At 56.0% G+C, this 27,095-nt stretch overlaps 1 protein-coding gene across 2 annotated transcripts in view; it reads right to left on the bottom strand.

Annotated features, from left to right (window-relative positions):
* NKD1 (NKD inhibitor of WNT signaling pathway 1) overlaps positions 1-27,095 on the bottom strand; it is an 83,401-nt gene that overhangs the window by 8,131 nt on the left and 48,175 nt on the right. For both annotated transcript variants that reach the window (XM_058709572.1, XM_058709573.1), the window contains 3 exons: positions 20,631-20,697; positions 6,727-6,833; positions 3,538-3,633 (listed from right to left, as the gene is read on the bottom strand). In XM_058709572.1, coding sequence (XP_058565555.1) covers positions 3,538-3,633; positions 6,727-6,833; positions 20,631-20,697 — 270 coding nt within the window. The remainder of the gene's footprint in view (positions 1-3,537; positions 3,634-6,726; positions 6,834-20,630; positions 20,698-27,095) is intronic.

Genomic DNA, 27,095 nt, shown 5'->3' with positions numbered 1-27,095 from the left:
GTGCTGACAGCAGAGAGCCCGACGCGGGGCTCCGACCCACGAACCGTGAGATCACGACCTGAGCCGAAGTCGGACGCTCAACCGACTGAGCCACCCAGGCGCCCCGTTTTTGATGTAGTCAACGTATCTATTTTACTTTCGTTGCCTGCAATAACTTAATTTTTTTTTATGTTTCTTTTTGAGAGAGAGAGAGTGTGTATGTGAGCAGGGGAGGGGCAGAGACAAGTGTGGGACAGAGGATCAGAAGCCAGCTCTCCGTTGACAGCAGCGAGCCCAACACGGAGCTCGAACAAATGAACCGTGAGACCATGACCTGAGCCGAAGTCGGACACTCAACCGACCGAGCCGCCCGGAGCTGATAACTTGATTTTTAACAAAACCTTCTGGGGGGCTGGGCTGGAACATCTGTGGAAGCGGCCAATCTGAGACCCAGGCTTGCTGGCCTGCTCAGCAATCCCACGTCCTCTGGCGAGGCCCACAGGGGACTCCTCCTTTCTTCCCTAGGGCTGCTCTGCACAGCCACGTATGCCCCCTCCCTCTTACCATCTTAGGAAGCCCAAGAAGGAGGCATCAGAATCCCCATTTTACAGAGGAGGAAAGTGACGCCCTCCAACATCATCCCCCCGAGAGTCATCCCAGGCCAGGGGGCCCAGGGATTCGGGCTCTAGGAACCGGCACGCTCTGGCAATCCCAGCTGAAAAATCAACTCTTGCCTGCACGGGGCCCAGCACACAGAAGTAGGTGCCTGCGAATATTTATTGCACAAACGAACAGGCGCTTTCTTCCGAGTTGGGAAGCTGGCCCAGACGCCAGCTCCGGGCTGCAGCCGCGGTGAGGAAGGAGCCCCTCTGCCCTCGCACACAGAAGCACGCATGCAGACAGCCGGAGAGTATGGAGGGGACTGGTATTTATAGCCAGGTTTGAGGAGTGGCCTTGGGGCTAAAAATAGACCAAGGGAAACACTAGGCTGGTTTCTCCCTGGACCGGAAGCCAACCTCCTCGCTCCTCAGCAGAAGGAAGACACGATCCAGCGATGCCTTCTCCAGGCCAGGCGGGAGCACCTTCCTTGGAAACCCTCGCTTCCCTGCTCTTCCTCTGGTTGCCGAGGGTAAAGGAAGGCAAGGCACACAATCAGACAGCAGTGTCTGCCAGCAGGTTCCTGTGAGGCCTCCAAGGTCGGGGGGCCGGGGCGGGGGGAGGCGACCCTTTTACGGTCAGCACGTGAGGCCCCTCGGCATTTCCGAACCGGAAAGGAATGAAGAAGGCAGCGACCAGAGGCAGCATGGCCTTCACCACTGCACATGTCAGACGAGAGGGCGATGCCGCCACACCCCCGAGAAGCCCGGCCTGGCTGTCTGCGTGGCCTTTACGAACAGGTCGGGGCCTCCGCAACTCCGCTCGCTTGACCAGGTTTCCAGATTGCAGGGTGTCCCCCTGCGAGGATAATTACATCACGACTGCCATACATTCCCAAACAGGATGGGGAAGAACGGTGGCTCTGACTCTGGAAAAACCATAACCCCTCACACAAAGAACCACAGCTGGAGGGGACGGGGGTTCACCTGGACCATCCCCAGCCTCCACGAGCAAGGTGTCCAGCCAGGAAGGGTTTTTGCTGCTTCCCAAGTACCCAGGCCCCTCTCGGGGGCTTTGCCTGCCCACAATCCCCTAATAACAGCCCCTTGATTTTATTTCATGAGCCAAACGCACGTTCATGTTCAGTCTGTGTGGCTCATGTATCACATAACTTCCCCTGGGCTCCAGAAGGAGCACCTGACCCAGAATAGGCCATCTGAAATATCACAAACCCATGGCAAAAATGACCGGGTCAGGGCCACTCGTGCGAGGCGATCGGAGCCAGTGAAATTCAGTTCTGGAACTTCCGCATGGGTGGGGGGGTCGCTGAGAGTCTCAGATAGAGGGTAAAATGTCAGCCACCACCTTGCTACTGGCCAGGGGAGAGGCTGCCAGACAATGAAGGAATACAGAGGAAACAGAGCCACGAAGACAGCTAGTCCTGACGACACTGAGCCTCTGGATCCAGCCGTGCCTGAAGTCAGTGCCCTGGACCACACTGCAGTTACATGAACCAATATATTCCTTTATTATTATATTATTATATTTTTTTAACCTATAGCAGTTTGCTGGGATTCTGTCACGTATGTCCCAAGGAGTCCTGAATTATTAAAAGTCACTCATGGCTCCTTCACCCTGTTCTAACATTCCTTAAGCCCCGGCTGAGGAAGAGACACCCTTTTTTCCAGCCAGGTCTCCCCTCTGGCAGCTTCTCCTGCACCACCCACAGAAAAGAAAACCTGTAGCCCTGCACCAGGTAGGGAGACAAGACAGCAAAGCTTCTCTGGGCACACCCCTGATGCCCTGGCGAGCCAGAGGCGGCCAGCCATGCTAATCTCGGACCCCTCTGCAGACCTGTAACGGGTCACACGTCTGGAAACCAGAGCTTCATGAGGAGGGAGACGATGTCACAGAGGAACAGTAAGAAAAGAAATAAGGAGGCCAAAGGGGTGATGCCAAGGTCCAGGGTAAAAGGGAGGCAGGGACTGCAAGAATTCAGACCAGGTCATGCTCTTGCTTAAACTAACCCACCAGTGGCCTCCCTCAGCACCAGGGCTCAAAGCCAGGGCCTGCCCTGCCAGCTCCGGCCGCAGCCGTGTCTCCTGGTGAGCCCACCGGTCTCCTCCGGTTCCTTAAACACCCGGAGCACTCCTGCTGGGTCCAAGCCCGGGACTCTGTCCCCACAGGCAGGCCTCCCTAGACACACTGGTCCCTCTCTGTCGCACTGTTTACTTCCTTCACTGAACACGTCACAGCCTACGGTTGCCCTGTGATTGCTTGGGGTCTGCCTCCCGAAGCAGCTGCCAGAGCCACAGGCTGGGAACTCTGTCTGCACTGTCCCCCCTGACCTTGTCCTCACACCTAGGGCACAGTGGATGCACACAGTGGGTGCTCAATATTCAGACGGAGGCGCGGGAGAAGGGTGAGAGGCACACAGGGAAGGAGACAGGTGTGGCAGGAGGGCCGAGGGGAGAGACACAGGTGTTCAGAGGGAGACGGGTGTTGAAGAACAGGCCCGGGACACGGCCGCGCACAGAGCCGCTGACACAGCCCTCGGGGCTGGGGGTGCTCGTTCCTGTATGGGCACAGGGAGGCCCCACCTGGCCTCTGTGTGCCCCCCTGGCCCCAGCGTCCGGGCAGACCGGCTGAGGAGGGAGGTGGCCTGGGGTGGTCCCAGCTCTGGGACTACAGACGGGAGGAGGCAGGACCTCAGGCACCTGCCTCCTGACCTTCCCCTTCTCTAGTGGGAGCAGCGCCTGGCCTGAGTCCCAGGGAGCCGGCCACCCCTTCCTGTCACCTCTGCCCACTCACCAGGCAGCTCTGGGACATTGCTCCCCTCCCCACGCCCCACCACTGCCCGTCAGGCTGCCCGTGGGAGCAGGACCGGCCTTAGGAGAAGGAGAAGGGGCAGGAGTGTTCGAGGGCATGGCCAATGGCCCCGTGCCTGCCACGTGCACTCACCTCACGCGTGACCTTGCCATTATTGTCAAAGTCGTACAGGGTGAAGGTCCACTCCTGCCGGCTGTCCTCTTCCACAGACACGTCACATTGTAGCTCCTGGGCACAAACAGACAACACACGGGCGTGGCTGGAGCGCCCAGGGGCCAGGTTCTGGGGCTGCCACCTCCCTGCTGCTCTCCCCAGACCTTGTGTGAAGGAAGAGCAAAATGACCGAGACATGAGGGGTCAGAGGGGAGGCCAGGCTGGGCACCGGAGGTCTGGCCCAGGGAGGCATGCCCACAGGGGTGCCAGACAGCATCTGGGTCTTTGGAGGCAAAGGAAACACCAGGGGTGTGAGTCAGGGGTGTGAGACGAGGCTTCTTTGTGGCCTCAGGGAAACTAAACCTGGACCAAGGGACAGAAGTTATTGGAAGACACAGGGCCCAGTAATGAGAGGCTATGGCAGGACTCCCAGGGTGGACACCTGACCTGGAAGGCAGGAGAGGGTGAGCATTAAAAGGTAAAGCTCCAGGTCAGCCCCAGATGCCAGCCAGTGCTTAGCCCTCCACAACGGTGTGACCCTGGGCATGGCTTCTCTGTGCCTCAGTTTCCCCTCATATAAATCATGGAAAAGGACAGTACTGTTCTCCTAAGGCTGTTGGGAACATGAAGTGCCCCGCCCCACATCCCCTCGGCTTTCCCCTGCAGCCATGGTGGACAGTTCCCTGACCTCCCACCCCAAGCGTCCAGCTTCTGTGTCTGAGTCCCGGCTGCCCTGGCGGGGATCCACCCATCAACCCACTGGTATTGGCTTCCCTCCATTCCTGCTCCCTGGGATCACCTCCCAAGTCCTTGCCTCAGGGTCCACCGTGATGGAACTGGAAAAGCGTGGAACTGCTTGGCACATAGAGAAGTCCAATTAATGGTAGTAGCCGCTGTGATCTTTGCTGTAGTGCTAACATAGGATGTACGTAATGTTAACAATGACTTCGTTATCATCGCTCACACAGCCCAGCGTGTCTAACCACAGGGACCTGAGCTGGGAGGTGGTGAGCTTGGTCACTGGCAGCGCGTATACAGGGGCCAGTGGAACACCACATAGAAAGTTCTAGAAAGGCGGGCCATTTTGGAAAAGAGAGCCACAACGTTCCATAAAAACAAGCGACGATGCTCCCAGACCACTCTGTGCCACGTCCTGCCTGCGCTCCCCTGTCCTTTTGCAGGAAGACAGGCTCGGCGCCCCCAGAGAGGGGTGGTACCTGGCCTCTGAACGCAGGCAGGAATGTGCCCGAGCACGGCGTCCCTGCCCCCAGCCTCTGCAGCTCGAAGCCAGTTCCCTCCAGCAGTCCTCGGGCGGCCCACGCTGAGTTCAAAGTCGGCCTTCCCTCAGTTGTGACATGCCCGTCTGATACCTGCCAAGTGGCCACTCTGCTCTGCGAGGCACCGTTTCATGTAGCACAGCACTTGCCCTGCACACACGCACACACACGCACACACACACGGCGGTTACCCGATTCCTCCTCCCTGGCCCTTGTGCTCAGCTCCGAAGACAGCTCAGGGCTGAGTGACTATCCCTACCCCCACCTCCCTCAAGCTCTGTCATGTGCATTGTTTGTCCCCGTGCCCCCACTACTGGGACTTCTCAGGTGAATCCTCCTCAATGGGCCCTGGCTGAGTCCCAGGCAGTCGACCCGGCCCTTTCCAGAAACGGGCCTCCAGGCAAGCGAGACATCTAGGTCTGAGCCTGCCCTCTGAGCTGCCGACCACCCCCGGAAGACACTAGGGACGCCGGTGGGCCCCGGGGAGGAAGCTGGCAACCTCAGCTCCCCGACCAGGTTGTGCTCACCCGCCTCAGCTCCTGCGTTCGGCGCCCGCTGTGACCTGTCTTTCACCCTCTCCCGTGTCATCCCCCCTGAGTCCCCACCGTCACCGCTCAGTACAACGCAGCTTGTTATTCCCACACAACGTGTGGCACCGGCGGGCCTCTGGGCCTTTGCTCCTGCTATTCCCTCGGCCTCAAGTGCTCTCCTTACCCCAAAGGCTCCGTGTCATGACCTCTCGCGACTCCTACTCCTGCACTCAGAGGCTCCACTCAGACGCCCGTCCTCTCCAACCCGTGCTTGCAGCCACCGCTGCGCAAAAAGTCTGTCACACCACATCCCTCCAGCCTGACTCAGGTGACCACCCCCTCCGCGTGCTCCTAGGTCCCCATCACATCACCGGCTGTGCAGTTACTGGGTCTGTCCCCTGTGAGGGCAGGAGCCCTGCCCAGTTCACTGCTGGGTCCCCTAGTAACCAGCAGCTGTCAATCAAGCTTGGTCAGAAGGAAGAAGGAAAGTGCTTCTGTGAGACTGGACACCCTTTTAAGCACGTTAGATGCATTAACTCACCATACTTACAATACCCCGATAAGATGGATACTGCTCCTACCCCCCATTTCAGAGGTGAGGCCAGTGGGGCAGTGGCAGAGCTAGGATGGGAACCCTAGCCTCCTGGTTCCAGAGCTATTTGTGGTCTCGTGGAGGAAAGTAGAGAAGGAAGAAGGGAGGGGGAAAGGAGGGCAGAGAGAAGCTTCTGGAAAGCGTCGTGCCGATAGGCCTGGGTTTTGCTCTCCAAGCACCTGGCCCTGCTCGGTGCAAAGAAGGAGCTTAATACCCTGTTTGGGATGGGGCAGGACAGACAGACTGCAAGCTCTGGGAGGGCATGTTCCTTGTGCTGTTCACCACACAGGGAAACTGAGTCCCAGATAGGGTCAGGGACCTGCCTAAGGCCTCCTGCCCCCTGGGCACCAGCCCATGATGAGAACAGGCCCCAGGAGTTGGACAGGAATTGTTTCTCTCACTGGTGAGGAAATCTGAGGCCCAGAGAGGGAGGTGGTCACCTTGTATAGTAATGGCTGCACCCCCGTCCATGCTCGTGTCCTTCCCCCAGACCACTGGGCCACAGCCCAGTGGGGCCCTCTGGCCACCACCCCACGCTGCACGGCTAGGGGTCAGGGCCGAGTGGGGTGGCAGCGGGCAGTCCTCAGGGCCTGTGCTGAGCTGGGGCAGCCCCTGACGTGGCAGGACAAACCTCCTACAGAGGACCGCTGTTCACACAGGAGGTGAAGGGCCTTCACATCTGGAAGGGCCGCAGCCTCCCTCCTCAAAATGTACCACTGAGAGGAGAAAACCCTTCTCTCCAGAGTCCGCGCCAGGAAAGGAAACTTACTTCAAATTTCAGCTGCTTCTTGGGACCCGGGCAAGATTCACTCGCCTTCTCCCTCCTCTTCTCATCTCCACTGGCCAGTCCGTCTGTCTTCTCGGGAGGCAGGGCCACTGCGGGGACGGCAGGGGAAAAAGCATGAGGACAGTCCCCAGCAGGGCCGTGGGGCCCCTGTACCCACCGCGGCTTTGTTCCGGGGACCGTGTGCAGGACCGCCAGGGTGCCGGGCCCCTCCTGTCCCGCCTGTGTGGAGGCCAAATGACTTTGTGCTCTCTCGGCTCTGATAACATCCAGGGCTTCCTGAGGGCAGATCGCTCCCAGGATGCATCTGTGCCAGCCTCTCAGATCACCCAGTGGGCCTCTCAGACCTCCATGCCCTGCCCCAACTTTACAGCTCAGAGAAGCAGCCTGCAGCCGGCCAGGGCAGTGCCAGACCACAGAGGGGGGTCGCAGACAAGGGCCGCTTTCCACACAGTCCCGCTGCCTTCCCTGCTGACATCCTGGCCTCCTCAAAGACGCCGCCTGCCTGCGCCCAGCACACCGGTGCGTGGTCAGGAGGAGTGAGGGAAACGGGGAGCGCGGTGCCTCTCTCAGCCAGTCCGGGGAGGTTAGTCTCTGCTTGGGCCCAGATCCTTCTGACACTATGTGTGACCCAGGGCGGGTCACAGAACTTGTCCAGACATCTCAGCTAGTCTCCCCTGCTGTAACACGGGGATCATAACAGTCCCCTCCCCAGAGGATCCCTGTGTGGACTGAATGAGCTGTGACTGTGAAAGGCCAAGGGCCTAGGGCCAGCACACAGGGTCCTAGTGATTAGTGATGGAGGAATGATCTCCCCCCACCGCCCCCCCCCCCCCCCCGCTCCGACTCAATCTCTTGGGAATCAGCACAGCTGTTAGTGAAGTTTTCTCAAAACTGAGGCTTCTGGAATACAAAAGGACACAGAAGCATCCTATCAAACACAGGCAGCCTGGGATGGGGAGCAGGACAGGGAGGGAGGAGCGGACGATAAGGACGCTCGGGTCACCCGTCCAGACAGGCGGGGACAGGAAGGCCGTGGCGGCAACCGACTGACCTGGCCCCATCCATAGCTCCCCTCCCGCCTGGGCCTGAGCGCCCCCTTCTTTCTGTTCACTCCGGGCACACCCAGAGAGACGCGGGGAGCCCCCCGGCCGCGATGCCCCCACAGCATGGCAACCATTCTCTAGGGCTGTCGGGGCAACCATTCCCCAGTTGCAGTCGCAGACCCCAGCTCCCTTCTGGTGCTTTCACAGAATGCAGCCAAGGAGGACATAGGGAGCACTTGATGGGGGGAAGGCGACCGACGCTGGCTGCTTCTGATATAGTGGGTAAGACCAGGCCCTGCCCTCCCTGCTCCTCCAAAAGCAGAGACCGCAATGGCCAGGAGGTGTGCCACTCCAGTGTGACCCGAGCCCCGGGACAGTCACGTGGGCAACCAGCCAGTGACCCGAGGACAGCCGAGCACACGGCCTAGGCCACCCTGACTCCCCCGTACTGGCGTCCCGCTGGGCCAGAGCAGCCGCCACCATGGAACCAGACAGGGTACAAGGCAGAGGCGCTTCTACGAGGCCACAAATAAGTAGGCACTGCTGTCACCTCTATTTAAAAGAAGGCAAAGAGGTCGAGAGGCTTGTCTGAGCGAGTCGGGGAGCTGGGTCTCTCTCCATGCCCAGCCGTCTGCTCTAGGAGCCCCCCAGCACCTCCAGGGGGTGCCAGTGAGCTCGGCGGGAGTGTCCTGGTTGTGAGGACCGATGTCCTGGGCCCATGTCCTGACCCTGCAGCTGACTGGCCTGGGCAACTTTGGGGTAAGGCGCTGGACTTCTCCGGATCTCGGTCTCCTCGTGTGTAAAATGGGGATGAGATGGTTTCCTCCCCACAGAGTTATGGGGAGGAGGGGGGCACGGTGAGAAAAGTGCCTACTTAGCACAGCAGCTTACGGGCGATAGGTGCTCAGTAAACGCTGGCTTTTGCAAATGATGGAGATGACCCATGAGCCCTGCGGATAGCCCAGATCCCAGTGCCCCCCCTCAGCCCAAAACCGCCCCACTGGAGAAACCACGGTGCTCTCCTGACCTGCAACATCTTCTTTTCAGCCCCCCTGCAGGGCGGGGAGAAGAAAGAAAAACAAAGGCCAGCCCCATCTTCAAAGCTGCAGCTCCCTCCACAGAGGTCCCGACTGGAGATGTAAGCCAGCCAAGCTTATCGAAGCCAAACTTCAAGTTCAAAGAGAAGTTATCAGAAAACCACCTTCAGGTTCAACATTGCCTTTCAAGTTCCACTTGATAAAACCCAAAGAAAAGAAACCTCTGTCCCTGCTCTCTCCTTTTCTGGAGCACCCCTCCCCAGATACAGGCCCTCCTCCCTTCCCCTCCCCTCCTCTCTCCTCACCCGGGGCGGGGGAGGGGGGGGGATGTGGGAAAAACGTCCCCTCCACCGCTCACCCTCTTTATGTGTCTTCTCCAAGGACGAGCGTGGTCTGGATTGCCTTCTCTTCACCAGGGGGTCCCTTATCCCACCCCAGCTCAGAAAACCACCCGGGCACCCATGGGGCTGGCCACCGACGGGCGGGGGGAGATTGGGAGCCACCCTGCCCCAGAGCCCTAGGGGCCGGGAACAAGGACAGTCAGCACCCTTTGTCCCCACCAAAGGCCCTTCACCTGGTCACTGTCCCCTGCCCAATGGCCAGAGGAGGTACCAGAGAGCTGGTCAGAAAGCCTGGCAGACCCCAGTGTCAGAGGGAGGGACTGGAACTCCTGTGAGTTCTACACCCGCAAGTGAACCCTCTCAAACCAAACAGCATCAACTAGCCCCCGGCCCCACCTGCCGTGTGCAGAACAAACCGCCCTCTATCCATCAACCCCGAGGCTCATGGGCAGGCACAGGAAGGGTAAAAGGTGCCCACCTCAGGCTGCCCAGGTCCCACCAACCAGCAAAGAGAATGGCATTTTTGTCGAGATGGACTTTGGCTCCAGATTTCGAGCCCTTTCTCTGTCTCTTACTCCTGTTCAGCCCAGCGGATTTTTCCCCCCAGAGATGATCTTTTGGGGGGCATAATTTCAGAGGCACTCTGATCACTCTTTAATCATTCACAGTAACAGCAGGCCATCCGGCTAATTTCAAAGAAGAAAGGAGGGCTGGAGGAGAGGTAGGAGAAGAAGGAAGGAAAGGGATAGACTAAGGAGGAAAGCAAAGCCTTCCAGTTCAAAGACTCATATTCTGGGTTCATATTCTGGGCTCACAGTGTCTGTGAAGTACTTTGGATGAGAGAGCAGGACGCCCTGGGAGCCAAACCCACCCAACGCCTATTTTTGTAAATAAAGTTTGAGTGGCACACAGACACGCTCATGTGCACCGTGTGTGGGTGCTTCACTCTACAACGCAAAGTTCAGGAGTCACGACAGAGACCGTATGGCCCATAAAGCTTAAAAGATGTACTCTCCCGGCCCTTTATAGAAAAGATTGCGGGGGCGCCTGGGTGGCTCAATCGGTTAAGTGTCTGACTCTTGACTTCAGCTCAGGTCACAATCCCACAGTTCGTGAGATCAAGCCCTGTGTCAGGCTCTGTGCTGACAACGAGAAGCCTGCTTGAGATTCTCTCTCTCCCTCTCTCTCTCTGCCTCCCCCTCAACAATCAATCAATAATCTTTTTTTAAAAAAAGAAAAGATGGTGAACTGTACTTAGGTAAATGCAGCCCTCCCTCCCCGCTAGGGTACCCTGATAAGCAGGGTGCAGGCTGGATTTCACCTGCTGGTCACCTGCTTAACTGGAAACTCTTGTGCAGTACACAACCTGCCCAACCATACACAGCAGGCATGGAAGAGAGAAAATGTCAACTCTGCTTTCTTAAAACCAATTCTCAGCTCAGATGAGTCTGGGGGGCAGTGTGTAAGCTCCTTCTCCTCGGAAACTACTCCCTGTCCTTCCTCACACCATGGCTGCGAGGAGCCTGCTGGCTGTGTTTACCAGATGATGGCTCTCTCCCACATTAGCTCCCAACCTGGCATCTCTCCACCCCCAGCAACTGCCAGATTAAATGCATTACTTGACCATCTTCACCCGGCTCCCTTTGATGTTCCCTTCTCAAGCTTCAAAATACCTTTTGGAGGGAGATCAGACAGCATTAAACAGAATTACTAATTAATTAAGCAAAGTTAAATTTTAAACACTGTTTGTTGTGTTAGCCAAAAGCCTGAACAGAACAGACTTTTTTCCTCCACTGAGATCAAAGACAGTCTCTTCCCTGTCCCTCCCCCAGTTTAAAAAGAAGAGGGGGCTGGGGAGGAAGAGAGGGAAAGAAGAGAGTGCAGGGGAGCGTCAGTAAGCAAGGAAAGACCCAAGTGGGGGCGATCTTTGGGGGTGGCCGTGGGGTCTAGACTCCCAGCCCTCACCCTGCACCCCCAGTCCCAATGGGAGGCATCAACAGCTCATTTGGGACTGCATGCTGGGAGAGCCACGGTCACTTTCTCAAGACTGTTTAGCCTGGCAAATAGCAGTGACCCAGGGAGCCGGATGGCACAGCCCACCCAGCCAGAGCTGCTGACAGCCGGTGCCACCCAAACAGTGTGAGACTCAGGCTGTGAAATAAAACAGACCCGCCCTCCCGCAGCCCCACCCTCCCTGGCACCCAGGTAGGACCAGCACCTCAGCGTTCTTCCCCAAGGGGCCTGGGCTCATCCGAGAAGCAGGTTGTGCACTGCACAACTCTAGGGGATTCCGTTCACAGGCTGGACCCCAGATGCCTGTGTACTGCTGGTGACAGTTTTCAGACAGACGGCAGAAAGGTGTCTTGAGGGGGGCTCCTTTCTCCAATGTGCACAAATGCATTTGTTACGCGCAGAGCACGGTCTGTCCCCACCTGGACTAGCCCTTCATTCTGCACAATCTGATCTGGGGTCTCTTGACAGCTTCACAGGAGCCTGCCACATGCCGGCAGGCAGACTGCAGGTCTCATGGGAGCCAGGGTCCTGCTGGCTAGTGCCCCTGGGATGCCCAGAGCACACAACACGTACCACCCATGCACAGGGCAACCATCCCACCCCAGTGTGCTAAACTGCACCAAATCCCATAGGCAGACACAAGGAAGGCTGCATAACAAACACGCCATAAATTCTGGCCTGATTGAGACTAGGAACCGGAGTGAGGAAGGGGGTGGTTGAAAGAGGTAGGTCTGATCCTGAATCCCATACTTAGGCTAAAATCCCAACCCTGGACGATATCAGCAAATGCCAGCTTGCTTTAACACAATCCGGAAAGGCCTGGTTGATAATAAACTTTGGAAGTAGGGGACAAGTCTGAAACACAGTTATGACTACATCAACCCTACCAAAGACCAGAAATTACTAACACTCAAAGGCATGGCTCTCTTAGCCCGGTTACCTGCCACGTTCTTCCCAGTTGATACGACGTAAAGATTTAACGCAAGCCAGCGCTTCCTTGCCGGAGGTTGGACCCCCGCCCTGATGTCCCCACAGGCCCTTCCCAATTGTCCATGTACAGATTATCTGCCGCAAATATTTTAGTCTCAGGGTGGCTCGCCAGGATGTTTCTGACTCCCCAGCCCTCCGCCAGCAGCTGCGAGAGGGAATGCAGAGGAATTTTAATATTAGCCTATGCCAAATATAATTAGGCGCGTAAATCTGTTGCCAGTAAAAAGAGAAAGGTATCATATGTACATTCCAGGCCAAATGGTTTCTTGTGTTATCTGCACGAGGCTCTCCTTAGGGAGCAAGGATCCCAGAGACACACAAATCTGTCTGTCAACGAGCGCAGCCGCGGGCTGGTGGAGTTAGTGGGTGTGTGCGTTACTCCATCAGGGCCTCTAAGTAACACCAGGCAGGATAGGTTACTGTTTGCATCTTACCAAAGAGGAAACTAAACTCAAAAAGCAAAGTGGATCAAGCCATTTCCCTGCCGAGATCGATCTGCCCGCCACTGTCTCTCAGCCCTGTCTCCCCACGGAATCGCTTTCCAGTTTTTGACCCGGCCGTGCTCTCACACTGTTATCCCTGCCAAGAACGCCTGTCCTGGCTCTCCAGCTCCTGCTCACCCTTCAGGTCCTCAGCTTAGGCCTTCCAACCTGGGAGATGGTGCCTGCATGCCCCCGGGGGCTAGGTTAGGGTTCCCTGCTCAGTGACACTCTCTTACACCGCTGTTATCATTACTTAGTTCATCCTAGCTTCGCGCTGTGGCCCCAGAATAAGGTACAGTGCCTGTCGCACCACATCAGGTCCGCCAACACCATCATCATCATCAAAACGACAGTAAGTGGCAGCACCAGGATTTGAACCCAGAAGGGATAGAAACAGAAGAACTAAAAGCCTGGTTTCCTGACTCCCCAGCCGCTGGTCTCTCCACTCTGTCACACAACCGTTGACACCTGTTCCTGCCTGTCTCGCAACCATGCTCCTCCTTCTGAGCATCTGGGTTTCTTCCGGTGGCCGCCCCCCTCCCATCCCAATCCACATGGTTTACAGAGGGCTGATTCGACTCCAGCTTCGGGGGTGCACCCAGCGCCCAGACCCGACATGGTATATGTCATCCCGATGGCCACTGTGGCCGCTCCTTGGTCAGTATAAAGGGAGAGTTCGTCCTGAAGCCAATGGAGTGAAAGCTTGCGGGCCCCTCACTTGCGTGGGACAGGCCCTAAGCAATGTGTTCACATGCTCACTTGGTTTTCTGACACTTTCCAATTAGGTATCTTAACCTCAGTCAGCTACGACCCCTGTCTCTTCCCATTCTGACTTCTGTACATCCTCTTGTGTCACACAGTTGGGGTGAACACAGGCATTTCTGGAATCGAGCTAAGGGAGGGCTGAGGTGGAGATACAGGTATTTAGGTTTAACAGGACACATATATAATCTGGTTCAAAGTTATAAAAGGATCATACAAAAAAATAAATCCATGAAAGAATCATGTGTTTCTTTTCTTAAAGAAGGCCCCCAAGCCGAGTTAAGTTCGGGTCCCACAAAACCTAGATCCACCTGCGCCAGCAAAGTGAGAATCACACTTTTGCAAGACGTAGTGAGACTTCGGGGCTCTCTTTCACCTGTGATGGCTGAGTTCATAGAATGTGAGCACCTTAGCAGGACAGACCAACAAAGGGGCGGAGGGCACCGGTGATGGAGAGGGAGGGAGAGAGGACGGGAGGAAGGCAGGGAGAGTATGTGCGTGTTGGATGACACGGTTTGAGCTCCCAGATCCAGCTGGCCCTTTTTGGGCAAAATCCACCCTAGAATTTTTCAATATCGTGAGCCAAAGCTTCAGCAAATTTGGGCTGAATGTCAAAAGAAGCCAAAGAATCCTGACTTAACTATCCACCACTCTGAGCCCCCGCTTGTCAGGAAAAAACACCACCAAAACAGGAATTGACATGATGAGTATTCTCCAAGGTGGCTTCTGGCACTTTCCACCAGCGGGTGTCTACCCCTTCCTGAGACCTGAAATGCCAGCCAGGGTGTTTCTCTTCACAATCCTGCCTCCCCAGGGTGCACTTTACCGTAGGGAGAATTTCTTTAAGGACCGGTTGTGACTAAGGGGAAAGAGGAGAGGAAAAAAGAAAACAAAGGAAACAACCCTTCCCAACAAATAGCATTCTGGCCTTTTCCCTCATCAGAGCGTAAGGTTGATGGCCACTCTGCTTTGAGGTTTGTATAGGCTTGAGACGAAACATCTGTTCAGGGAGGGAGGGGGGGGAAAGCCGGGAGAGAGAGCAGGAAAGAGAAAAAAGCCTTTTGGGGCTAAAAATACCATGTCCCTTCCACTCTCCCTTGGTCCCCGCCCAAGTTAAAACATGTGATGAAATCCAACTTTTAGAATCTAACCCCGAGCTACTTGAAACTACTAAAGCCTCTTCGGTATCTGACACAAGTCAGAATTTCCACTGTTCCAGCTGAGCTTTTGTGAAGAACAGACTTGAGAGAAGCTGCTGTCACCGCCGACACCCGGGCTTCTGGGGGGACTGCCGCAGAGTGGAGTCGGGCCTCGCTGACACTCGCAGGAGCACAGGCTCTGAACTGAGACACGGCAGCCAGCGGGGTGTGGCCCGCCTGCCCTCCGTCGGGGGGGCCCCCGCTGCTCACCAGTCGTGTCTTCTTCGTCTTGGGCTTCCAGGGAACCACCGGCCAGCCCCGCCGATTGACCGGCCCTGCCAGGGAGTGGTGCGGAGCCGCCTGTGGTGACGTCCTTAGAAGTCCCCTCCCTCCCTCCCTCTCTTTCTCCCCCCAGCTGCTCCCTGACCTCCAGACTCAGTGTCCCACTGTCTACTTGGCCTCTCTACCTGGATGTCCAACAGCCATCTTGAACCCAATGTGCCCCCAACAAAAAGCCTCCACTGTCACCCGCCTAAGCCTCCACGTCAGAAGCGGCACCACCACTGCCTTCCGTCCTTAAGCCGGACGTCGAAGGTGAACCCGGGATCCCTTCTTTCCTTCACCGACCTCCCCTCTCTCACCTCTACCCCCAGGGCCACCCACTGCCCTCCAGCCCCCCAGCCCCGACGCTGGGCGACGTCATCACCTCTCACCTGCACTACTGTGACCGTGCCCCGTCTCCATGGCCTCCTTCCTCCCCACACGCGGCCCATCACGCTTTCCAGAAGGATCTTGTTAAAACGGAAGTCAGAAGCTGGCACTCGCCTACGCCTTCTCTTCAAAAGCAGCGTAAAACCCAAGCGTGTGGTCCCACCCCTGCCCGCTGGCCCACCCTTGGCCCCAGCGGCTCCTCCTACCACATAGGCCTCCCTTTTGTTCTTCCCTAAACCCCAAGTTCCTTCCACCTTGGGGTTCCGCTTGCTCCTCCTGGCTGCTCTCCCTTCACATCCTCCCAAGGCTGGTCCTTCCTCAGCTGAGATGTCACCTCCTCCGAGAGGCCTTGCCACAATCTACCCCTCACGGCGTTTTACCACTACCAGAAATTTGCACGGCCGTTCTCTGGATTATTCAGTCACTACCTGCCTCCCTCAGGCGAGCACCCTGCCAGTAAGGCCCACCTACCTGGTTCATGGTCGAGCACCCAGGACTCAGCAGGGCCCCACGCCTGCAGGAGATGCTCAGCTAAATACTCCCTGAATGAGCAAGAGTCAGAGGCCTGAGCTCCATTCTCACTCTGCTGTGTTACCTTAGACGGCTCACGTCCCCTCTCTGGGCCTCAGCTCGCCAACTACAAATGAAGGGGGCTAGAGGCCTTCCCAGGGCTCCTCGGGTCTGTGAGTGGTTGACACATCACACCTGGGGGCCGAGACAGACGGACCTGGGCCGCAAGGGGGAGTACACAGGACCTGCCTGGGTGGCCCGAGGGAGGGGACTGTCTGACTTCACGCTGTTGACTTCATTCTTCCAGTGAGTATTTATTGAGCACTTACAGCATGCCAGACTCTATGTCAGGCACTGGGAGAAGAAGGAGACATTCAGAGATGCTAATAGGATTAAAGAAACTTTGAAAATAGGTCTTCTTTGATCTGGACTGGTAAATAATTATAAACACCAGTTGGCTCCCTTTCAAGAAAAGACCCATAAAACAATAAGACTCATGACAGCTCACAGACACCGGGCACTTACTCTGCACCAGGGCCGTTCTCTGGGCTTACATAAATGACCTCACGGTCTTCACGGGAGCCCTGAGGAAGAGGTGCTAATGATTACCCCCCCCCCCCCACAAGGAAAATGCAGAACAGAGAAGTGAAGGGATTCACCCCAGGTCACCCAGTGAGTTGTGGTTTAAAGCCCGGCTGCTCTGGGGCCCGACTTGCAAATTCCCAAAAGGTCCAAATAAAGATAGGAAGGTACTTCCCCTGGGTTCCGAGGGGGTGGGGATGAGACAAACTTCGGGGCCCATCCAGAGTCAGGCAGGTCCTAAGCTCACAGTGGGGCCACTCAGACCCCAGGGCCTCAATCCCAACACCACAGCCCTGCCGGGCAGGACTAGCTACTCTACCACAGCCTGAGGCTGGGGAAGTGGGGATCCCATAGGCCCCGTCAGGCCAGACCCAGGCTGCACGGAGGGAGGCCTGCCCTCCCCCCCAGCAGCCCTGGGTCCTGGAGGGAGGACCTGGGCCCCAAGGGGAGGGGCCTCCTGACTTCACTCATCCTGAGGGTTCCTTGATGGGCGTTCTGTGAAGTCAGCTCTCCATAGATGCCAGGCAGGTTACTCTTTGCCTGCTTTCATCCCCAAGTGGAGGTCAGAAGACGGGAAACAGACTCGGTGTTAGACTCAACGGGCAGATACTAGAGGGGGAGGGGCAGAAGTGAGTCAAGGCTCGGGGAGGGAGGGGGACAGCCCCAGGTGGAAGGGAGAGAGGGGACCTAGAGAGGAAGCTGCATCCTATGCAGAGTGGAGAGGACACCCCCAAACACAGCTCTTCCGGGGGCCATTCAGGGTGACACAGGTCAGCCAAACAATGGTGGCACCCGTTTGCACCTCAGGCCACAAGCCACAGGCCGCCACCGCCTGTCCTACGGCCCAGCTGGGGAGGTGGGGAAGCCAGGTGGGTACTGGAGTGACGAGTGGGGCTGGCCGCCCATGCTCAGACCCCAGCCGGGCCAGCAGAGGGAGGGTCCCTCTCCCCTTCTCCCCTGGAAAGCCAGCCTCGTGTCCGCCCCTGCCACGCCCAGCCAGCTCTCCTGGCTTGGGACTTTTGATGTTTACTTTGTTCTCTCCACAGTTCAAAAGGAGCTCGGAAGCCTCGCACCAAGCCCAGACTTAATCTGCCATCCCGCGAGCTCCCAGCTGGCCAGTTAAGGCGGTTAAGATGCTGGATTAGGGCCGGCTTTACATAACAACGCAGGAGCTAAAGCCGTCCTCTCCTGGGATGGCTAAAAGACTTCTTTTTATCTTCACGCCTCAGATGGCCTTTTTTCTCCCTTAAACAGCCCTCCAGCCCGCCAAGAGGCAATGAACTTGGCCAACAGGAAGACAAAAGAGAGAGTCAGGATTCGGCGTGCTCTCCCTTGGCCGGGTAGCACAGAGGGATGTCCCCAGGCCAGGTGGATGCTTCTCGGGGACTCAGCAGCACCTGCTCTTACTGTGGCCACGTCCCCCCATTCTGGGGGGTGCGGCCTCAGGCCTCTGCGCCGAGGGCGACCGTGGCACCACAGGCAGTCACGGGCCCAGCATCCTCCCAAGGAGTCCCAGGGCCACGCGGGCAGCCCAGGCGCACACCAGAACAGTCTCGCTCTTGACTGCTTCATCTACACAGTGCTCTCGCTTTTTAATGCTGTGGCTCGTCTCTCAATCCATCCTCCTTGTGAAAGTTTGAACATTCATCACTATCGTCCTCTTTGTGCCCACTTTCTGATTTTAGTATCCTCCTCCCACGCCCAAGAGGAGCTACTGTCTTTGTGTGTCGAGGCCTCCAGCCACCCCGTAATATGCACGCGGTACACACGCATATGTGCAAGGAAATACGGAGTGCTGTGTCGTGCCCTTTTTCACACAAAACATACCGTGACATGCTGCATCTTTCTGCAACCTGATGTGTTTTGTATTTTCTGCTTCCGCGTCAGCTTTGGTTTGAAGAAAGAGGCCGAAAAGCTTGACCGCCGACAACTTAGTCCGACCCCTAGTTGGGAAACTGAGGCAGGAGAGTGGCCTGAGCCCCCTCCCTCATCAGTGGTGGCACCAATGTGCCTAGACATCATCAGTAATGAGCAAGGTGCCCAGGCTGCCCTTCAAGGCCAGGAATGCAGCTGGGGCAGGGGGCGGGGGCGGGGGGGCATGGGGTCAGACTGAATGATGCCAACCTCACACCCTTTCCCCCAACGGGAGCTGGGACCCCCAGGCACCTCATATTCATCCCCCATCCATCAACCGGTGTTTGTAAGTGCCGCCCTCCCCGTGTCTCAGGGGTTCGTTCTCCCTGCAAGGAGCCCACAGCCTCCGTGCACCCACAGAGTCCGGTTCCACATCCCCACTCATCATGTTACAGAGGGCAAGGGGGGCCCAGAGCGGAGGGACCTGGCCACGATCCACAGCAGGCCACTACCAGAGCTGGGAGGGGAGCCAGGGCCAACGTTCCTTCTACTTCATTATAACAGCACGCACACTCTGAATGCAGACATCAGAGGGAAGTGGATTCCATGGGCGGCCCATTTCTTGTCTGATTGAAGGCAAAGACACTTCACTTGAAATCAGTTACATGGTTTCAAACTGAGCCTCAATGGACAGAGAACTGCCTTGTTTTGAGCGGTAACTAGAGGCTCAACAAATGATGGATAGAAAGACAGATAGATGATGACTGGAGGATGATGGTTCCGTGGATGAAGGGATGATTGAATCCATCCACGGGTGGAGGATGGATTATGGGTGGCTGAGCTGGCTGGCTGGTGGGCGGGTGACAGGAGAGTAGAGAGGAGAATGAAAAGGCAATGGATGGATGGATGGATGGATGGATGGATGGATGGGGCGTGACCAGTGGGTGGGTGAGTGACAGGGGAACGAAGGGACAGACAGATGAGTGGTGGTTGGATGGGTAGTGAATGGGCGATGGATGGAACAGGTGGAGGGATAGATGAACAAGAGAATGAACTTGCTAATGAGTTATGGTGTGAATGAGCAAATGAATACCTAACAGGAATGAGGGCTGATGCCCATGTAATCAATGTCCGGGATCAGCTCAATCCCTAAGGGCTTACACCCTGCACACCCTTATCTGACTCCCCAGATCTCTCGGCATCAACTCCTGACATCTCTCTCCATGGAACCAAAGATGACAGCTGAGGCTTGAGGGGAGCCAGGGCATGACAGAATCAGAGCTGCAGAGCCCCTGCGTGCAGCCACCAGATCTGCAAGCAAGCACGCTCAAGGGAAACACCCCCAAGCCTTCACAAAGCCTTCCATCCATGGGACTCCCCACCCTTGGTTCAGGACCTGCTCATATTTGAGTCTGATAGATACCTGGGTCCCAGCCTGCCTCCAGCTCCTGGGCAACTGGGTGGACCTCTTAAAACAGTGCTTCTCAAAGTGCACAAGTCACCTGGGGAGTCTCTTACAGTGCAGATTGGATGCAGCAGGCCTGGGGCTGAGCAGGGGGACCCTATGCTTATGACAGCTGTCAAGCTGGATGTGGCCACAGTCCTCAGGCCTGGCCCAGGCTCCCCTTGAGAAACCCTTGGCACTGTCTGCTCTCCTCTCAAGGCTCTACAGGGGCCCAAGGCCTAGATCCCCCTAAGACCCTCAGCTCTCCTACAAGTTGCCTGTCCCCCTACCATCCTAAGGCTTCCCCAGTGCAGTGATTCTCTTCTCGGATTCTGAGCGTAAAACGGAAATGCTATCCCGCTTCGCAAATGCTTTCCAATCAATGCCACCTATGCTTTGCATCAACTCAGGGAGTCCAGCAGGGAGAAGGCTTTCATTCCTGTTCTGTGTGTGTGGAAACTAAGGCTCAGAAAGGTGGCGTGCCTTGCCCAAAGTCAAGTCGGTGCTCCAGTGTCCGCCTCCTTTCCCCAACAGGTGCTTCCCCTTGAACAAAGACAGGAGTGAGCGGAGAGCGGCCAGTGGGGTGCCATTGGTATGTGCTCCAGCTGAGCGACGTGAATGACAAATGGGGAAACAGATCAGCTACGTGCCGAACACAGTTTGAGGGGCCAATGAGCCGCTACTGTGATCACCCCCCAATGGGAAAGCTGAGCTCCAACAACCTGTCCAAGGCTCCACAGCCAATACAGAGCAGAGCCAGGATGTGAGCCTCGGGAGCCTGGCTCCACTCTGGGCTTGGACCTGTGAAGGGCGATATTCCCTTCTTGCCTCTCACCCCCACTCACCCCCACTGACAGGGTCCAGTCCTCCGCCTGGTCTGCAGATTTTCCAGAGGGCACACAGGGCACACGGTAGACTAGATGACCCCTTCCCCATCTCACTGCACCCTGGGAAGAAGAGAGCAATGGATTCCAGTACCTTCTAGCCGAAAGCCTTCCTCTTCCTCCTCACTGAGCGTTTCTCTGAAAATTTCACCCACGAGCTCCTAGAGGAAGACAAAGCAGGGACATTAAGCAAGAATTGGACAGAGTCAGGTAGGAGCCTGGTGTTGGGACGTCATGAAGGTGTGCCCAGCTGGTCACAAGGAAGCGGGGATCCTGCTCTAATTCTTCCAATGGGAATTTAGGTCAACTGAGGTGGATCCTATCACACTTGAAAAGTGAATTATCACCATGCTTTTCAGGAAGTAACTTTTTCTCAGCTCACTATAAAATACTATACCCGACCACACTTCTCCCTCAGAAAGGAAGTTCCACCCTCCACCCCGGAAAAAGACAGAGATAAGATGAGAAAATGTCTCTCATCTACACCTTGGAGTCAACTCGACTCCAGCAAGCCGACCCTGTGGGCCCCGAGAAGGGATCTCAGTTTGAACCCTTCTCCAGCAGAGGGTCCCGGGCGGGCCGTCTCCATGGGTTTACAAAGAGGGCCTGGAGTGCCCAAGGGGAGGTCTCTACTACCCTTAACATAAACCCCAACTCTTCAGCGTCACATTCAGAAACCTTCATGCTTTGGCTCGGGCTGATCTTCAGACAGGCCTGCCACATCTCCCCCGTGCACACACCTGCCAGAAACCAGCCTGATCCTGGCACATGCCTTGCCTGGTGGCATCCTTGAGGATGCCTGGCGGCTTATCCCATATGGCAGAGTTGGTCCCAACCAGCCTGCTCAGGCTGTCATTCAGATGTGGTCAAGTTGGCCAGGGGACTTTGGTTGGTCCACAGGCTGGGAAATTTCTGGGATGTCGACAAAGGTACGACCTATCTCACCCCACCCCTGCAGGACGACTCTAGATACGGAAGAAGCAGGGCCGGCATTTGCCAGACTGTCTTCTGCATTTTTTGGTATTCTGCCCATAAGAGTTCTGTGATCTAAAAAGATTGTTCTAAAGTTATGCAAGATCCCGTACTGAAGAATTTACGACGGTAATGGACACTGTGAGTATCCAAGTAGTAACTGAGGCTACGTTCCCCAATTTTCCTCCTATTTAGACCGTGGAGTTTTGTTTTACACAAGCATCACATGGGATTCGTGTTCCGAGGAACCCACTTTGGGAAATGCTCCTCTTCTGGGGGAGAGACAAGGTTTGAGAAGTTATACCGCCTTATCTCTTTAGATGCCACAACAATGCTACGGCAGCATTTCTCGAACCACAAAATGACAAGCAATAAAAAAGCCCAAACTCAGCAGCTGTCACCAACTTCTCTTTTTGAAAAAAAAAAATGGGGGGCAGGCAAAGAGAAAGAAAAAGAGAACATACCCTTCTCGTTGAAAAATTAGAAGGAAAAAAAAAAATCCTGCACCTCAGATCCTTAACAGAAAAACCAGGGCTTGCTTTGATTAACCAAACAAAAATAATGCTTTGTATATCTGATCTTATCAACTGGACACAGCTGGAGCTAAGTCTCTTTTCTTTTCTTTTCTTTTCTTTTTTTTTTTAAAGGATCAACAGCTGACATTTTATGGATCAGGGCCGGTGTTCTCCTCTCTCTCCTTTCAGATCGTTCGGGGGCGTCACACACTCTTTCCTACGGGTTGTGAAAATGTGGCCACTCAGACTCCCGGGGTCCCACTGACTTCAAAACCAGGCTGCTTGATTCCTGGAGAGAGGATGGCTTCTCCCCCCTCCTCCGCCAATTATCATAATCACCGAACACTTCCCGGGCTTGTAAACTGGCTGTTTGTGTTAACGGCGCTGGAGTTGACAGGGAAGCAGGGAGCTGGTGACAGGGAAGGGACGCACTCAGGTGGCATCATTAGACAGCTGGGACGCTCCGGCAGCCAATTAGAGCCCATCTTTCATGCCAGAGGAAGACGGATGCCATCTCCCCATAAAGGAGCACTTCCTCACAGGAGCAGCTGATGGTCTTCAAGGGAGTCAACAGCCCGCTTCACGCTCGGCTCTTCTGGAAAGCGGGGTGCTCAGTGCTGACCTTGGCCCGCCACCCTGACCGCTGCAGGCAAGGCAGACAGGACCTGCCAGACCCATACTTTTGAGCGCACGTGTCTTCTTATTGGCAGACTTGGAGGAGTTTAAGGACTCCGAACGTCACTCCCAACAAAGCAGCCGTCTGGAACCCCGATAACGATGCCTCACAGTGTGTATCACGCACTCTGAGAACTGTCTGCTGTGAGGACGAAGCTCTCTGACACAGTAAAGACACATCTCTGCATATTAAAGCAGGCTTCTGGCAAGCTCCGGGGTCGGCCTCTTCCTGCTAAACCTTACCCTGCTCTGTATAACCCTGTGAGAGCTCCTCTGCACCACGGTCCACTGACATACTGTGCAGTTACAGAAGCTCGACATTGGCAAATGTTCATTTCATCCGCTGAGCCAGGCGGCCCGGGGCCAGTGCCGTGCAGTGTCTGTGGTCTTCAAGCTTTGAATCGCTAAGCTAGAGGCAATGCAGTGTGGAGCCAGACACAGGATCACGTCCTGGCTCCCTTGCCTCCCTCGCCCTTGGACCGGGCTGGCATTGGCCAGCCACTGCCTTCTTGGGACCTCAGTCTGTTTCTCTGTAAAATGGGCACAATGATGAACCACAGCAACGATAGGACAGCTGACCTTCTCGCACGTCTCCTAAGTGCCAGGCACCGTGCGAGGCACCTTATGAGTGTATCATCTCCCTCGATCTTTGCCACGGCTCCGCGCTTTCTATCTCTCAGGGAATAAACACTCATAAAAATGATCTGCAATTTGTAAACTCAGAGTTATAACTGTTATTATTATTTTTTCTACGAAGAAAGCACCCTCAACCCTCCAGGGACATAGGAGACAGGACATAATGGTAATGACAGCCACTTGCATCATTTACCAAGTGCTCCTGGTGTATGAGGCACTGACTGACAGACTCCTCACAAGAACCTCCAGAGAATGGGGTTCCCAATAGCCTTGGATTTAAGTGAGGAGGCCCCAAGGGGCCAGGCGAGTGGCTCTAGATCATCAGCTAAGACTGGAGCCACGCCTGGCTTGGGCTTATGCAGTGGAATCAGGGCTCCTGTGGGCACGGGGACGGAGGCAGCCAAGAGTCTGGGCACTTGCCAGGGACCACGGATCACACTTAAAGAAGTGTAAGAAAAACAGGCTGGCTAGTGGCTCCGTGGGTGGTGAACAAGTACTCCTGTTTGTCCTGAGCGACTAGAAGGGCCCACGGCTCCTCCCCGCCAGGTCTGGGACTTGGCAGGGCCCTGGCTGGGAGGCCCGCCTGCGAGGTTTGGGGCCAGGCCCTCAGGACCACCCTTCAGGAAGGCGCTCAGACCCCTCGACGGCCGCGAGCCCCGCTGGGAGCCCCAGTGCAGCAGGTGCAAGGCACAGTACTGGAATGGGTCAGACCCTGGTTCAAATCCCAGCTCTGCTTCACACAAGATGCATCATTTGGGTGAGGGAACTTTCTTGGCCTCCCCACGTGTACACAGGGATGATAGCACTCATGATGCCTCAGGGCGGGTTGTGAGGGTTAAGTAAGCCACGGCAGGTAAAGTGTTTCACGTGCAGGTAAAGTGTTTCACGTTACATCGGATACGATTGAGGCTCATGAGACCAGTAGTTACTGTTTCCTACTTCTTCTACTCTGATTGTCAAATGGCTACCAGAACTTTGCTCAGAGAAGCTCAAAGTCTCACCAAACCCAACGTGCCCTCAAAGACACTGGGAAACACCCTCCTACCCGGCATAATGTTTTTAACGCTTCGCATTTAATCCTCAGGGCAATCCTTTGAGCTAATACCATTATTGTCCCCACTTCGCAGGTGAGAAAACTGAGGCACAGAGAGGTTAAGTGACTTGCCTAAGGTCACACAGCTAGTCAGTGTCAGAGCCGGGATGGAAGGCAGGCTGCCTGGCTCCAGAGCCCACACCCTTCACTGCCCCGCCCCCCCCCGTAAGAAGCCCCAGTATGGGGCTTGGGATGCAGTGATTTCTCTTCACTGCTGCTTTGTCTACTCAGCCATCATTCTGGCTCCTGGTCCCAGGCCCTTTCTCCTCTGACCCTCAGGACAGTCGGCCTCAGACGAGGCTCTAAGTTCTGATCAAAGGCCTCTCTGGACCCCAAGGCCTCCTGTCGCACCTAGCCTGATGCCAGGCTGCCCCCTGCTCAGCGGTCAGGCTTGGTGGCCTTTCAGGCCACAGGACCCAGAGCCCCCTCCCCCTCCCATGTCCCAGCACCGCTGTTCCTCTGCCCCACGCCGGGCCCCAGGAAGAGAGGCCAGCTCCTCCGGGTGCTAAGTGCAGCCAACACCAACCCAGAGTCCAGAATTGCAGGCATGAGGCCTTATAAGGCCTCCGGGGACGGGAAACCACATCAAAGCAGGGCTTGGGAGCGGGCTGGAGTTCGGTTAGGGTTTTTCCTCTTTGTCTTTGAGACTCATACTCCTGAGCTTAATATCTTCCCCCACCGCCTGCCCCAGCAGTCCTTTGCCAATCTTTCTGTTCTCTAAGAGCTAACAGATGTTGGTGCCACGGGTTTCAAAGAAAACTCCTGGTGCCCACAGAACACGGCACAACTTATAGATTCCAAGAATGCACAGGGTTGGGACATGCCAGGGGAAGAGAAGGGTGGGGGGCACGACCCAGCCACCCAGTAACCCTTAGATCCAAGTAGTCCGCCCTGGAGCTGCCCCAGGAAATTTCTGGCAAGCTGCCTCTTCCCAGCACACCGTACAGACGCAGGCCGGCCAGGCGTGCCTGGGGAACCGGCGCCGCCGCGGGCAGGCAGGCCATCCAGGGCAGGGATGCTCTGTCCCCGGAACCTGGCCGAACCTGGGAGCCCGGGCCCCTGCCGGCCCACCCTCAGCAGCTGAGTGGCCGCAGACGCCTTGCTTAACCACTCCGGCTCCCACTTTGCTCTTCTGTAAAATGGGGATTTAGATGTAAAGAAAGTCAACGAGAAAAGGGAGACAAAATACACATAGCGGGATACACTACACATGAGCTTTTCTTCTCCTTCTGTAGTGCCCTTCTTTTGCCACGTGCTTGGAACATCCTTACATTTTATTCCTGCAAAAACCTAACGTCCAGTGGTTCAACGCCCCAGGGTCCACCCCCGGATGACATTCTCATGAGAGCAGCAAGGAGGCACGTTTAAGTTCAGTAGTGTTAAGGGTATAATGCACCTGTACATCTAAGAAAATACCAGACCAAACGTCCACGTATCCCCATGGTTACCCCCAGGAGGGAGGGACAAGAGAGATGGAGAATGAGAAACTTCAACTTTCTCAGAAGCAGTCTAATTTTTGAGATGAGTATATTCAGGTATCACTTGCACCACTAAAATCTAATTTAATAAAACCCCACACAATAACCCACTTTACAAGAAGGACTTGGAGCTCAGCCAGGAAATTAAGGGACTGGTCCAAGGTCACTTAAGGAGAGAAAGTGGCAGAGCTGGGGTTAGAACCCTCCCGGCCCCGGGCCCCTTGTCTCTAGAATGGGGTGGGGGTGGGGGGTGCCGGATGATGCTCATGGTCCCCTTGAGAAGAGATCTTCTGGGGCTCCAGTCCCCCTACCCAGCAGGAATCAGGAGTGGAAGGAAAGCCATGGCCATCCACTTTCGGGGCCTCAATGTCCCCATCTCCAACGTGCACTTTAACCTGTGGACCTTTGTTACTTCTGTCCCTGAGAGTCACTCTACCCACCAGAATGGCAGGTCAAAACTTGGGGGAATTCCCCACTCCACCCCAACCTACGCAACGTGCAACCCAGGGCTGAAAGGTAACCACTGGTGAAGGGCCGGGGTTGGGAAGGTTCCTGGGGCCCCGGCTCCGGTGACAGGCCAGGAGGGACTGGGGGTTCCCTCCTCCCCGAGGATGGGAGGGAAACAGACTTATTCCTCCTTCCAGAAAGACACAGCACCTCTTTTCAAACAAATGACATGTGGGGCAGAGCCCTCCGACATTCCCCTGAGGACAATGCAGCCTCCCATGGCCATGTAGCCCCCACTGGGGGCTCCGGGCTCCACCTGCCCAGCACCTGTCCCCCAGCTAAGCGAACTCAGAGCCCTCCCCCTGGGGATGCTTCTCACAACGGCTGGCGGGAAAGAAGTCTTCTCCGGTGCCAAGGCTGTGTATAATCTCATCTCCAGCTGCTTGCGACAGCGTACCCCAGAAGCGAACTCACAAAGGGACAGAGAGAGAGACCAGTGCCCAGGGGAGGGCACTTGGTCCAAGGCCCTAGGCCAAGTCGTTTCTAGAAGTCAGCTCCCCAAGGGCAGGCAACTGGGTCTAGAACAGTGCCTGATATATAGTAAACAGCAAGTATCTGTGGGATGAACCTTGGGGCCAGATACACCCTCGCCTGTGCTTCCTGGGGGAGGGGACAGTTACAGAAGCCACTGAGCTGCCCTTGTCGCTTACGGCAATTCACGGTGGGCTTCTGCTGCTTGGCCA

The sequence above is a fragment of the Neofelis nebulosa genome, chromosome 17 (genome assembly GCF_028018385.1).
Source record: "Neofelis nebulosa isolate mNeoNeb1 chromosome 17, mNeoNeb1.pri, whole genome shotgun sequence".
NCBI lineage: Eukaryota > Metazoa > Chordata > Mammalia > Carnivora > Felidae > Neofelis > Neofelis nebulosa.
This window is presented reverse-complemented; position numbering and strand designations above follow the sequence as displayed.